This window comes from Cydia pomonella, chromosome 10 (genome assembly GCF_033807575.1).
Source record: "Cydia pomonella isolate Wapato2018A chromosome 10, ilCydPomo1, whole genome shotgun sequence".
Lineage (NCBI taxonomy): Eukaryota > Metazoa > Arthropoda > Insecta > Lepidoptera > Tortricidae > Cydia > Cydia pomonella.
This window is the reverse complement of record NC_084712.1, coordinates 11,329,250-11,344,955: the sequence shown is the minus strand read 5'-3', so window position 1 is coordinate 11,344,955 and position 15,706 is coordinate 11,329,250. Positions and strand designations below refer to the sequence as shown.

Here is a 15,706-nt window from a genome sequence, read left to right as displayed (position 1 = left end):
TGATACTATTTGATTTAAATTTTCGTTTTCGGCCTCATCCACACAGGCCAGCTGAACGACTTTCTCTTTTTCTTTTTGCTCAAGGGCCTCTACTCTCTCTTCTAGTGCATCATTGTATTTTTGTAAAAAGACGTTCTTCCTTTCCAAATCTATCATTTTCTTTTCCGCGCGTTCTTTAAAGTCTGCTAGTTCTCCATAACTTTCTTCTAATTTGAGGAATCTTTCAGACCAGGTGTTGACAGAGCACGTTAACTTCTCTATTTGCTCATTAAAACTATCTTTCAGTTCTGATATTTCTTTCGACATGTTTTCGAATCGGCCATCCATATTCTTCAAAAACGCCGTCGTGTCGATGCTAACTATTGATGGTAAATTTCCCAAATTTTCCTCTCGATCCTCATTTAATATCACCGGAGACTGAGGCCTTCCTGCGGTCGGCGTTAGCTGTTTCTTGCCTATTTTACACTTCGGACACTTCCATTTTTTTATGTTCATCGGCAGAATTCTTTTAAATTCTGCGTCCGTAAGCCCGCCGCACCCATAGTGTAGTTTATCCTGGCACGACGAACATTTAATACAATCATCTGCCATCAAATCTAAATCACATTTAGAACACTTCATTTTGAAATATAATTCTACCGTGAATCTCAAATACTAATTTAGAAGCTTATCGTATCGACGTAAGGTACACAATTCACCGTTGGCCGCAGTTATCGGTTACGTTGATTCTCACACACAAACTGATGTAAGCGCTTTATAGATGTGCGGCACTTATGTCGTTTCGATCCGAGCATAAACAGCGTTAACTTTAACACTTAAACCGTCGGTAGCCTCTGACTTTGTATATTTATTTTTCACTTATTTGTCGTAATCTAGCACTTTTTTCGGATAAATTGCAATCTCCACAGTAGCACTTGAGTGTCTCAACTGTTTTAAGAAACTTTTTCGCGTAATCACTTGATATCCTAGCGTAAACATAATAATTTGCGGAGCAAAGCTATCACAAGGTGTTTACACTGCGCCATCTTGCGAGCGAACTGAACTGCTCCCAGGCTCAAGTTTCGGTCTTATAAAGGCTGATAATTATGAAAATAGCTAAAATGCACTTACTGACACAGCTGGTCATCACTGGTTAGATACAGAAATAGGTCCATAAGAGAACTATATACACTGATAACTGTATAAAACTGGCACCACGGGTTTCTTCAAAATACCCAATACGAGTAGGAATCAGCAACTAACCAGCAAAATAAAATAACCATCAAGCATTTTTTTTTGTTAGAATGGCTTTTGAACCATCAAGCATTGTCCCCTTTATTTTTTTGACACTTGCATCATAAAGTTTAGTGCTGTCAACTTCTTTTCTCGAGGTAACATAAAGAGTATTGTGTTGTATTGAGGTTTGCTTCAGGAAAACTATTAAAATGTCGGAATTTCATATATTAATAATGTACGTGTATCTTAAAAAAATGCATATGATGCGATTGCATTATTAATATTATTATAGGCAAGCATTTTCATTTTCATTTTTTTGCCTTTGCAACTAAAACATTTTAAAATATTACAATTTATATTATACCCAAAACACTCAGATGTCTTGTAACGAGTATATTCCTCTTATTTTAAATTAATAAGCAATACAATTGCGTGCGTTAATGACTTGCATGTAACAATATCATTTAAGATAGGTAAGTGTTTAACATACTGTTAAAATCTATTAAGCAAAACTATTATGCAACAAGCAAATTTCTGAGTTATCAAACCCAAATATTGTTCATCTTAGACATTAGTTAGGTACAACTCTTTGTAAACAATTTTCAAACATTAACAATAAATAAATGAGAAACAAACGGTAAACTCTCTAAATCTAAAAGTATTTACAAAATAGCATCACGTAACGGATGCAGGCTCGTAGCGTAAAAGTTTAGAGCTACATGCATTCGCTTTTAAGGCGTCGCGCCGCGCCACTGCAGCAACCACAGGACGGACTGCGCTTGAAAACTTAACCACCGTTGAGAATACTGATGTTCAAAGAATCTTATCAGTGCTATCGGTAATTTTTCAATAAACCCGTTAAAATAAAGTACGAAATTTGTTTATTTATAATAAGTCTGCGTCGGTCCGCCAACGGTCCTCGTTTTAGTGCGCATTATGTCGTGAAACCGGCGATTTAAAAAAACGTGAGGGACCCATTTTAAATATATAGTATGTCTGAGTCACATAGAACATGGAAATTAAGAAATTTTGTATATGATCTGACACCAATCAGATACAAAATCCAATGACTGGTCTTACAGTAATGCAATTAAACTGAAATTATATAAATGATCATCTTTATATGGGAATGCATCTTTATTACCAGTTGATTATTGGGTTGATTTTAGTTATTTTGTATTAGGTACAGAATAACCTTGAACAAATTATACCTTAGTATCCTTGCTGGTAGGCTTAGTAACTTAGTCACTTACTTCGTGAGTATTGGCAAGTTATACTCTAAATAAATGGCCGTTCCATCCTAAAATTGTAATAAATATTATCACTGCTTTTACGAGCGTTCGGTCTCCAACGTACACGATCCGTTGATAACTATTTTAAAAATAGTTTAATTTGATGATACAAGTAGGAACTGATTTCATATATCTAAAAAATTCATAAAATTTATCATTAATTGTATAATTTTCATATTTCTTAAATGTTGTCAAGAATTAATTAACTTGTTCATAAATGTTATCAGTGCATAATTGCATAATCTTCATTTTAGCTTGTAATTGCCTAATTAATTGTGTAATACGTGCATGTTGTTTCTGTCAGAGCAATAATTGTGTTACCTATAAGTGGAAACTGTTCTGGCTGTTGTATTAACTTAATTTGTTAAACTGTATGTGGACTTATATGCTCTTTGTTTCCCTTTGCAATGAAATAAATATCACTATAAAGTCACACATACTCGTAGGCAATACGTTTTAAAAGGATACATGATGTCAAAGGGACCATTTCACAGCTCCGTAGATATCCAGCACTTATTCGGCCACGTATGGATTAGCGTTAGTCTTTCTTTCCCGGCAGAACGTGACCTACTAAATCTCTAGCTACTTTTCTAAAAGAACGGAAAAAGTACATAAAGGCTGTTCAGAGGCTTTCGCGATTTATACCTAGTAAAAGGGCTTTCCCTACTTACCTACTCTTTTATGCCCTCTCGAGATTCGCAGCGCTTTGTGGGAAGGAAATCGAACAGGAACATGACAGGTATGTTATTTGTGAACCTGGGAGGTGATTTGAAATGTATTACTGATTGTTTGGTGTCATTTAGTACACAAAAGTAATTAATGTCCAAGAGGCACTCTGTCTGACAAATATGTTCCTACTGTAACATAGGTTTTCACATCACCTATAAGGGGTTTTTTCTTCCCTGCTAGGAGGGATTAAAGTAGTACCTGCAATAATAATATAGGCCGTAAAAATATGAACGCTCTTATGGCTCTACAAATAAGATTGTGTCATATATTTTTACGGCCTTCGTTGTGTAACATATTATTACAGGTGACTGTACTTTACTGTTCTAGGCCATTTTTTTTACATTTGCGCATATTCTTTAGCTTAAATGATGCTTTGAAACATGATAATTTTCTAATAGTTCGGTGATGTGAAAAGCAGTATGTGTCACATGGTAGCAAAATGATTTCCACCCTGGGCGATAACACTTAAATCCCTCACTTTGCTCAGGATTCCATTTTACAATCCTTCTTTATGCTCGGGATTCTTTTGTAGAATCCTTCGCTTCGTTCAGATACAATATACGCCCTCGCCGTAAATATGTCATTTTGGTCCCTTGGAACACAATCTTTTAACGCCTTTTACGGCTACTACGGCTTCTGCAGTTGCTTTACTACCTATTATATATATATAGAGAGCGTAAAGCCACTAATTAACCATCAGTGCTATGATCTAGGACACATTTGATTTCGGGGAAATGGATGCGTATACTAATCAATATTATTAGAATATGTTGAACTGGCCTCATTATATCACTGTGGGTGTGTGGGTAGCTAGGATATTGTGCTAATCTGAATATTATGAAGATGTAATCTGCATGAAAATCAAGAACCGTAAGTAATTTAAAGTTTTCCATACACTGTTACCAAACATTGCATTCAAAAGCCTAATAGGGGTCGGGCATTGTACGGAGGTGTTTAGCGATCAAGGCTTGACGAGTGACACTCGACGGTGAATGGGGGCCATTAGAGCTGCGCTGAGTTCGCCGTTTCCTGGGGAGCAAGTCGCTCGGAATAACGCGCGTTTTATTTTGAATATAGAACGTTAGAACGCGAGTGCTTGACGTTGCGTAAGTACGGTTGCAATGTTGAACATTAGGGCTTTGTAGTAGTGTAGCCTCTATTTCACCAACTTAACGTATTGGTATGATGGAAAGGGACAAACGATTATTAGCGTCTTTGTGTCACAACGATACGACACCAATCTGTCAGTGTAAAGAGTGACGTTTTTGGCTGAAGAAATGTCACGTTTTTATTTAAACCTTATTGTACAAATTTACAAAAAAGAGTACAAATGGTAAAATTAACGCCTTGAGGCATTCTCTAGCAGTCAAACATTGGGCTAAACAGAAACACTCTTGACACTGACGGATCGGTATTGTATCGCTGTGACATCTTATAATAAGGATTGTACTCGGCCTGCGACTATTATGCTAATATTTACATCCGTATAATCACGTAACACGAACAACAAATACTAACCAATTCCCAAACTAATAGCAATTCATTATCACGGCTATGCATTGCAACGCATAATCAGTGCGCTCTCCTCTCCGTTTAATTAACATAAGAATATTTAAACAAGCCGTTAAATTGCTATTCCAGTTCTCTGTAACTTCGTCTTCTAATTTCGCTCTTCAATAATTAATTCAAAAACACTATTGTCAATGAGTATAATACAGGCTATCTGCTCGTTTTGAGTCGAAATACGAGTTGGGGGAGAGAAGGAACAAAAGGCTTTTAGAGAGACCGCTCTTTTCGAAGATGCGCCATCGAACATCAAAGAGTTCACTCTGAAAATTGTTAATGAACTCGATCGCTGCCCGCTCTCTGTGTTCATTTTCGCGTATTTAAATTAAAAACGTGTTATTTGCGAAGAACTTCACCGGGATATTGTGGCACTATGACGATCTATAGGTATCGTAAAGCGGAGTGATTTTGAAACACACAGGTAACTTTTAATAGTAGATTGTTAACCAAGGGATGAAAGGCACCCATTTCTGTCGAGGTAGTTTGGCGCTCGAATGTAGGGAGAGCGCCAATAGTCCGAGACGGAAATAGTGCCTTTCACCCGAGATAAACACTCTACTTTTCATTTCGAATACGAGGAAAGTAAAATATATGTGCAAACACGGCTAAGTATAAACTTCAGTAGTATTTCTTGAGAGTACCCAATCTCAATTAACAATTGTTTAGGTATCGTAATAAAAAACAACTGTCTGGCCTAGTGGGTACTGTACTGACCCTGCCTATCAAGCCGATGGCCCAGAGTTCAAATCCTGGTAAGGGCATTTATTTGTGTGATGAGCACGAATAATTGTTCCTGAGTCGTGGGTGTTTTCTACCCAGTATTAATAAATATTATTTATACAATAAATTTAAGTATTCATAAATATTTATATATTATATTTATCGTTGTCTAAGTACCCACAACACAAGCCTTATTGAGCTTACTGTGAGACGTGGTCAATTTGTGTAATAATGTCCTATAATATTTATTTAATATCCTATAATCATATTTATTTAAAAGAGAAAAAAAACGTACTTAGAAAGTACAGTCTCTAGAGCAGAAACGTATCATTTTCTGCACACTTTTTAGAATAACAACGACCCACTTTCAGATTATGAGAAATGAAAACTTTATTTAATTATTTATCTATTTTTGCGCCGTGGGTTGAGAATATTAGAATTTCAAATTTAATCTTCAGATACTTAGACACGTTTATTTTTATGTTAATTTTAAATCTGTAGGTATAACAAAGTAGCCCCGTTGTATTCTAAAGTCTCCCGTAAAGACAAGTGGCCGACCCATACCCCAAGACACCAGCGTCATTCCGTCAGGCCTCTTGCCATAGACTCTGACCAGACTGTTAGGCTGGTACCTTGGCACTACCAAGGGCCCTTCGGACGACGTCGTTGATGCTGGGGTGCCGAGTTGAGCACTACAGCTGCATGAGGGGGCCGAGGTAGTCCAGACTATCATAGCACTTTAACATTTTAATATTTAATAGGTATACGCTCGGTAAGTGCAGCGCATCGTGCCAATGTTTTGTTAACTCAATCAATAAAGAAAATTAAATAACGTCCGAGATTTCCCATAATGATGTCATTTTACTTGTTCATAAATTCTCAACGTTCATCATTTGTTTTGTAAAACATGTAGGTACATGTACAATATGTGTGATATTATTAGCAGCGTGTCGTGAGTAAATAAGTACTTTCAGTAAGTACGATGACTTGGTCGGCAAAGTGTGAGTTTCAGTGGGTGCCGCGTTTGTCCTCTGCCAGGAAAAACATATCTTGTCAATTATCGAGTTGACGTAAATTGCTAGATCAGCTTGAAGACTACATATTAATAACAAGTCAGATATTATTTTGTCAGTGTTAGGTGTACACGAGCAACAAACTAACATGGAATTAACGGTAAGTGTTGTTGTTCCCTTTTTTCGGTGGAGGGTCCAAAGGCCGAGGCATCCGCAAGCGACGAGCCTTCGTGGGAAACCGAAAGCGTTTCATGTAGATACTGCGCCACTGTGGATGCGCCCAGAGCCCCAGTCATAATTAGTTTTTTTATTCCTTATGCTCCTTTTGTTGACACTGCGTTCCGAGATGCCGGCTATTGCCATTTTCATTTTGGAAATCCCGGGTACTGAAATAACATAGGTAACAAAGATGCAGAAAATGAGTGACATCCATTTATAAAACTACTAGCGACCTGCCCCAGCTTCGCACAGGTTACACAAAATCTTAACTAATTATAAACTTAAAATTTTCCTCAAGAATTAATACTCTATTGAAAGGTGAAAACCGCATGGAAATCCGTTCAGGGGTTTTTGAGTTTATCGCGAACATACAGACTTTGTTTTATGAGGTGTCTGGATATAGGTTCCTAGAATAGATACCTAGGTCATTTTAATTAGATTTGTGGGTCTATGCAGGGGCATACCTATTTACCCCAGGGCCAAGGGGGCCATGGACCGGGGCGGCAGGCTGCAAAGGGCGGTAAATCAGCGCTTTTTTAGGGTTCCGTAGCCAAATGGCAAAAAACGGAACCCTTATAGATTCGTCATGTCCGTCTGTCTGTCCGATTATGTCACAGCCACTTTATTCCGAAACTATAAGAGCTATACTGTTCAAACTTGGTAAGTAGATGTATTCTATGAACCGCATTAAGATGTTTACACAAAAATAGAAAAAAAAAAACAATAAATTTTGGGGGTTTCCCATACTTACAACTGAAACTCAAAAAATCTTTTTTCATCAAACCCATACGTGTGGGGTATCTATGGATAGGTCTTTAAAAATGATATTGAGGTTTCTAATATCATTTTTTCCTTAAGGAAGTAGTTTTTTTTTGAATACGTCATAAAACAGAATTTTCGTAACTTTCGCAACAAAAGTACGAACGAAGTATAAAACCAATTTCATCCTACACGCCTACTATCAGAACGTAAGAGGGTTGCGGACAAAGTTAACGGAATGGAGAGCGAATTTGACGCTCGCTATGGACAGATTGTGCCTGCTAGCCATAACTGAAACGAATCTTAATGGATCTGTAGAAGATGCAGAACTATGTCCCGGAGACTGGACGGTTTTGCGCCGCGACCGAGGTGATGGACGTGCTGGCGGTGGAGTACTTCTGGCAGCGCGTTCGCCGATCATACTCGAGCGCGTGCCACAATTCGAAACGCCCTTCGGAGAAGACCTATGGGCACGTTTTCAAATTGACGGGGAATACATTTATGTGTGTGTCGTATATATATATACCACCAAATGTGACCGATAACGTTTATGCGGAATGGTTTGAGAGTGTTGAAAGTGTGAGCGAAAAAGTCAGTAGCACAAAAATACTGTTAATAGGTGATCTAAATTACCATAGTGCTAGTACAAATACTTTATTGTTGTATGATTGCTTTTTGAATAAGTGTGATTTGAGTCAATATAATAATGTTAATAATAAGAATGAAAGAATCCTAGATGCGGTGCTTACGAGTCCGGAGTTGAGTGAGAGAGTCGAGGTGCGGAGTACAGAACCAGCGGAAGAACTATCGGTAATTGATGGTCATCACCCACCATTATCCATTCGCGTCGAATACAAGCTTCGTAGGTCTCTGGTCACGTTACCACCTTCAAATATCCCTATTGATAAGGATTGGGTTTTCTCAAAGGGAGACTATGTAACACTATATGAATTAATCCAAAACACAAGTTGGGAACGCTTATTGGACACAAATGATCCAAATTTAGCAGTGGAAATGTTTGAAGAAGCATTATTTGATATATTTAATACATGTATTCCAAAGAAAATACGAAAGCTCACGTCTACTAGAGCATATCCTGTTTTTTATACTAAACAAATAATTCACGATATTAAGCTAAAATATGAGTATCACCGTATGTGGAAAATAAGTGGAAATAGGGAATATCTTGACCAGTTTAAATCCATGCGAACAAATTTGAAAAAAGAAATTAAGATGGCCTATAAAACTTACGTCAAAAATATATCCAGGCAATTAAGTAGTAACCCAGCAAAATTCTGGCAGTATGTAAATAGTTTACGTTGTCACGGAGGAATCGAATCCAAAATGTATCACGGCGAAAAGGAGTGTCAGGGAGCTGATATAGCAACCGCTTTCGCGAAACATTTTCGGTCTGTATTTCTCCCAGATCCACCAATTCTCGACGCAACCGTTGCAGATGCATTGAGTGGAGCACAATCGAGGCGTGTGGCAGTCGAAGCATTCAGTCCAGATGAAATAAGACGAGCTGTTAAACGATTAAGACCCAATACGAGCGCGGGGCCAGATGCTATACCACCCTTCGTAATTAAGGCATGTATAGATTACATAATAAAGCCTATTACTCACATATTTAACATAATCCTTATGGCTGGCGCGTATCCAACATCGTGGAAAGAATCTCGGGTAACCCCAATTCCTAAATCAGGGCCAAAACTCCAAGTCGAAAACTACAGACCGGTGGCGATATTATGTTCATTGGCCAAGGTGTTCGAAATGGCATTACATGCTCGCATATTGCCTCAGCGTTTACCACATTTTACATCCGCGCAACACGCCTTTTTACCTAAACGTTCGGTATCTACAAATCTCGTTACACTGGTAAACCTATTGTCGAAAGAAATAGACAATAAAAAACAAGTTGACGTAATTTATTTGGACTTCCAAAAAGCGTTCGATAGAGTGGATAACGACGTTCTATTGACCAAACTGGGTAATATGGGGTTTGTACCTCAGCTGTTCAAAGTATTCGCTAGTTACCTGTCGGGGAGGAAACAGTTTGTAAAATACGGACCGTACCAGTCAGAGCCGTACAACACACTCTCCGGCATAAGCCAAGGTTCAAACCTAGGACCGTTGCTATTTAATATTTTAATTAATGACCTGCCAGATAGTGTGGGATGTTCTGAAATAATGATGTTTGCGGATGACGTCAAACTAGTAAAAACTATAAATTCCGAAAAGGATTGTAAAGATCTTCAAAATGACATCAACTCGGTATATAGGTGGAGTAAACTCAATTTTAATATTTCGAAATGCGAAATGATGAGCTTTACTCGGTCGTCTGTACCGCTTCACCATAGATACACCTTGGGTGGAGACGAAATAACGAGAGTCGCTACGGTCCGCGATCTAGGAGTTTTGTTCGAACCACAACTTAACTTTCGAGAACATGCCCTTAGCGTCGCCAAAAGAGCGGCACAAAAGTTAGGATTTGTGTTAAGAAATTCACAACATCTAACATCGACAGCTCTTAGAGCCCTGTACGCGGCCTTGGTCCGTAGTGTTCTGGAGTCAAATTGCACAGTCTGGAACCCACACGAGGCTAAATATAGCCTAGTATTGGAAAAAATACAGAAAAAGTACTTGCGAAGTTTGTATAAGAAGCAGTTCACAAATTACCCTTACCTATACCCTACGCTATTCCTCCTGGGCGTACTCGGGTATGAATCTTTGGAAGTGAGGCGATATCTAGCGGTAGTTAAGTTTGCGCTAGGCATAATACGCAACCAAATCGAGTGCTCGGGTCTAGTAGAAGAGGTGGTTAGGCTATACGCACCGAACGCGCGGTGCCGCCTGCGCTCAGCGCCCCTCCTAGCACGCCCGCCCGCGCGAACCGCACTGCAGCTAGGGGTCACAAAACCGGTTTCACCGAAACCGAAAAAACCGGAAAAACCGGGTTTTTCGTCGATTGAAAAAACCGGCTTTCAAACTTGAAAAAACCGGTTTTTCGAGTTTTTTGGTTTTACACTTAAATACTTGATAGTTGTAAGTATTACTTTGATTATCAGTTTATTACTACTTATAACTTCTTCTATTTGTAATTTCTACTTTTTAGTTTATCAGTAAATATAGAATAGAACATATAATTGAATTAATAAAACTTAGCTAATTGCCCTACCCTACGTATAGTGTGTTTTTCAATACAACATCTTGTAGAGCCAGAATTTGACAATGATCCTATGTCTGTGATAAAAGTCGAAATGGCTCTCTACGAAAACGGAGGTGTTAGGGGCAAAAACCTTTTACAGGTTTATAACAGTTTATTGAAAGTGCCTCCCACCAGTGTAGAGTCCGAAAGGGTGTTTTCGTCAGCAGGATACCTCTGTAACCACTTAAGAACATCGCTGAGTGATGATACATTAGACATTATCTCTATCCTAAGATCCCATTATCAATTCGTAAAGAAAAACCAAAAATAATCGCTTGCCTTGATTGTTGATTTAGCCTACCAATTAGTAGTTATTAGCAATAGTCTAATACTAGCAGTCGAAAAACAGCAACTATGAAAAATTTAAAATTATATGTGTGCAAACAAATGTGAACTTATCCCTGCAACGAATATCTCTATATGTGGATTATTATAATGATTTATTCTTAATTGCCTGGCTGAAAGAAGGCGAGAAGAGGGATTATAATTACATTATTTTTTTCACTGATCTCCAATTTAGTAACTTAACCTATGAAAGAAATTAATATTGATCTCAAATGTTAAGTGTATTTAATAAGTATTTACTTTCGTAAAAGGAATATACGATGTTTTGTGTTTTGTGTTATAATGATAACTATTTGTAGTTAATTTTGCATTCCAGGAGTGCATGGAGGTTATTATTTTAGTTATTTTGTTTTTAATTTTTGTTCCTAATAATTATAAGATATAAAAAAGGTTTTATATCCATTGTTAAATGACTGAATATTAAAGTTTAAATTCATAAAATGCAGTATTTTTCACTTATTATATGTAAAACCGAAAAATCACCGAAAAACCGGAAAACCCGGTTTTGTAATGTACAAAAACCGAAAAACCGGTTTTCAAAAATACTAGCGGTTTTGTGACCCCTAACTGCAGCGGCAAGCGCCGCTCCCGACCGCGCTCTCTGTGCTCAACTCCGTACTTAACGCAGACCCGCAGTGTGATCTGTTTCACTCTACGTGGTATTTCTTAATTCAACAATGTAAGAAAGTAATCGAAACATCCTAATGTGTTAGTTCTTAAGTTACGAAGTTTTGTTAGTCTTAAATCATTGTAATGTTAATATATATTAATTAATATTTGTAACGCTTTGGCTTGTTAGCTGTAAGTTACAGATGTTTACCTGAAATAAAGAATCGAATAAATGAAATAAAGAATCGAATAAAATTTAAAAAAAAATTTTTTTTTTCATCACACCCATACGTGTAGGCTATCTATGGATAGGTCTTCAAAAATGATATTTAGGTTTCTAATATCATTTTTTTCTAAACTGAATAGTTTGCGCGAGAGACACTTCCAAAGTGAAAAAAAGTGTCCCCCCCCCCCCCCCTGTAACTTCTAAAATAACTGAATGAAAAATCTAAAAAAAATATATGATATACATTACCATGCAAACTTCCAACGAAAATTGGTTTGAACCAGATCTAGTAAGTAGTTTTTTTAATACGTCATAAATGGTACGGACGGAACCCTTCATGGGCGAGTCCGACTCGCACTTGGCCGCTTTTTTAAAATGAAATACATTATCATTAGTTAATGGAGCGGCGAAACTAATTGGCCCGGGCGCCAAATATTTAAATACGCCTCTGTGTCTATGCGATACTATTAGCTATACCACATAATTTGATAATTTGTATCACAAGTCATTACAAAGAAATGTAGATACGTAGGTGTGTGAATCAACTTTTTTTGTTTTGTTATCCTGTCCCGTTGTCCAAGGGACAACAGTGCCACAGTTTGTTTGAAGAGACGTTGTATGCCGTTTTATTAACATGCTTAGTAGGGGGCCCATTATGGACATTGGTTATAACGACCACAAAAACGCAAGTTTAATACATTTAAGTACCATAAAATCAGTATTTCAATGAACTTTTGTCCCCTGGACAACTAATCGTAACCATGGCAACGAGTGACGCTAAAAAGTTGATTCTCCCACGTACGTAAAATAAAATATTTTCATTATTCATGAGAATCAACAGAAATGAATGCCATTTCTGTCGTTCCGTTAAATGCAATACAATTTCCGAATTGGGTACTTCACACATGTTGAATATATAACAAAATTTAGTTAAAAGGATAGAAAATGAACTATCGATTATAAAAAAGTGGAATTTGAAAATTCTATTGAGATTATAAAAAATACAAAGCTCCGAAGTCTCAAAAAAAATTTTTTTTTTGTCTTTCAAAAATAGAAAAGAAAATGGTACCATTCGATTCCTTACATTTTATTAAAAAAATAATTGTATGACAACTATACACATAAACGCAATATTTGAGGTTCAAAATGGCAATTTCCTTGATCTTCCATACATTTAGGACAGACTTATATGATGTGACGTCACATCACCTTATCATTTTGTTAGAGGCGTTTCAATTGTCGACTGCGAGCGTCAGACTTTAACTCTCATTTCTGACCTTTGTGTTGCTTAAATGCCTTGAGTCCTATATAGACATTTGATCCTCAGGAAAATCAAGATCGTTTGACATTATTTACAAAAAACAGTCAAGTAGCCAATTGTATACGTAAGACCATAAATTACAATTTACATTTTCATTTCAGAAATTTATTGCAGTTCTCCTGCTCATAACAGTTACAGAAATTACTGCAATAAAGGATCAAAATGCAGAGGGGACTGACTCGACGAACAAACAAAACTTTAATCCATTAGCGAGTTTAGTACTAAACCAAAACAGCTCAGAGTCAACAAAAGATTTGGTACGAGTGAAGCGCCAGTACTATCCAGATCCTTATTATTACGGAAGAGGTAAGTTGTAACTGTGTTTTCGCACGCTTTTGTTTCGTAAAATGGTGTTAATTTCATCTGCGTGTTTGCGGCGAGAGTACACTTCAATATTTTACAGAATAGGGGAAAGTCTAAGAAATAAGTATATTAAAACAAATGTTTGGGGACAGGTATACACTTTGCTGGGGTTAGCAAGGCTGGTAAGCTAGTATATGATTTGATATGACTAAAGCGCGCGGTTGTTTTATGCGATAAACGGTGCTAACGGAATGTAAGTAGGAAAAATGACAATGCGCTTACCGCGTAAAACAATGGAGTGTCATTAGATTATCTGATGTAAAATAGGTGCAGGGCCGGATCTAGGGTAGAGCGAGTGGAGCGGCCGCTCTAGGCGCCAAATGGCAGGGGGGGGCGCCAAAAATCTAGAAAAAAGTTTTCAGAGGCGCGCAAATACACGCGAAGTGGCGGGGCGGCTATTTCAGCTAACGAAAATCCATATAGACATCCGACGGTGCAAGCAGAACCGACTTGCAGGAGATAAGAGTTCGGATACGACAATGTTGTTGTTAGTTATGTCAAAGCTGAACTGGAAAGTTGCACCACAACGCCACCATGTTACAATTGTATAACATGCATAAGTTGTGTGCTGTTGTTGGGGCGCCATGAAGGGGTGATTCTAGCCGTCAACAAAACACATTGTCCTCGTTGCAAGGCCGAAGGCCGAGCTGCAGGCAGATAAAGGTAAGTGTCTATCCGACGGGGCAAAGACCTGAAGGCATTTCTTAGGTTACGAAAAAAATAAAAGTTCGTGTAGTTTTGTAAATTGGTACAATTAGATCTTGTGGTTTCCAGATGAACATACTAAAAGATCTCGAGGGCGGGAGTGTGCTGAGGGTGTAGGAGGGGGTTGAAGGTACCTTTTTTTCAGATTTTTGCTCAAATCTTGGATATCTGTACAAATAGAATTATTTAACCATAAAAAAACTGGCCAAGAGCTTGTCGAGCCATGCTCAGTGTAGGGTTTCGTAGGTACTCGTCCGTCAAAATAGACTTTTTGCAAAAGCTTAAAACCAGCTAGACCGGTCAGGTTAGCTATAGTTTTCCTTGAAAGTCTTTACTAAGCTTTTCTTTCACGATTTTTTTCATATTTTTTGGACCCATGGTTAAGAAGTTAGGGGAAGTAGATGGGGGGAAACACATTATTTTTCTTTCAGAGCGATTATTTCCAAAAATATTACGTTTATCAAAAAATGTTTCTTTCTCTCCTGATTTTATCAATTGAAAGGGCTAAATATCACTAATAAATGCGTTAACGTTTCAGGGCCATATTACCCAATACCAATCCCAATATTTGTGGGCGGTGGCTTCGGATTTGGAGGATATGGCAGAGGATTTGGTGGAAGGGGATTCGTCGGGCGAGGGTTCGGTGGCAGAGGGTTTGGCGGCAGAGGGTTTGGCGGAAGGGGGTTTGGAGGGAGAGGCATTGGCGGTTTTGGGGGGAGAGGTGGATTTGGTGGCGGTCGAGGGGGTGGACGGGGTTAAAAGTTGAATATAAGTTTGACTAAGGTATTAAGTCCGCCTTTTAGGTACCTATATCGTTTGTATGTTCAATAGATTTTAAAATAAATAAATAGTATAATGGCCATTTCTAATAAAGTTTACCATATTTAATACCTACTCTTTTTTCATTTTGTATAATAAGAAAAGGGGGAGAAGAATGGGTTTGGCTCATATACTTACCACTACTCCCCAACTTGTTAGAGTATTATGGATTATGAAGATATCTAATATGTAGTTGTAGGTGTATTTTCCGTCCACGGGATAGGTCAGTGTCCCAGAAATTCGGGAGGTGTGTGTGGAGCTGAAGGCAACAGGTAGAGGCCCTTTCGACACTTAAATGAAATGTATACTTAATTAAATATACCTAATTTACACCGATAAATTCATTCAACTTTACCTTTTACGAATACAAAAGGACATAAAAAACGTTTTATAAAAAAAAGTTAACCGACTTCAAAAAGGATAAAATAAAATAGTATCCTTTTTTAAGTATATGCGTTACCAAGTATGCGTGCCAAGACGAATTTTGAAGCATACCATGATTTTGGAGCGATTCTATAAAGATGCGGCTAGGGTTGCCTTACAATGAACATACTTTCTGTATGTAGATACTAAATAAAATAAATAAATAAAAATCAT

The 15,706-nt window shown here is 37.6% G+C and overlaps 1 protein-coding gene across 1 annotated transcript; it reads left to right on the top strand.

Moving 5' to 3' along the window:
• The first annotated feature begins 6,162 nt into the window (after nucleotides 1–6,162).
• On the top strand, nucleotides 6,163–15,441 carry LOC133522088 (uncharacterized). Its single transcript, XM_061857293.1, has 3 exons — nucleotides 6,163–6,695; nucleotides 13,324–13,528; nucleotides 14,829–15,441. The coding sequence occupies exons 1-3, from the start codon at nucleotides 6,684–6,686 to the stop codon at nucleotides 15,047–15,049; spliced, it is 438 nt and encodes a 145-aa protein (XP_061713277.1). The 5' UTR covers nucleotides 6,163–6,683; the 3' UTR covers nucleotides 15,050–15,441.
• Nucleotides 15,442–15,706: the final 265 nt, after the last annotated feature.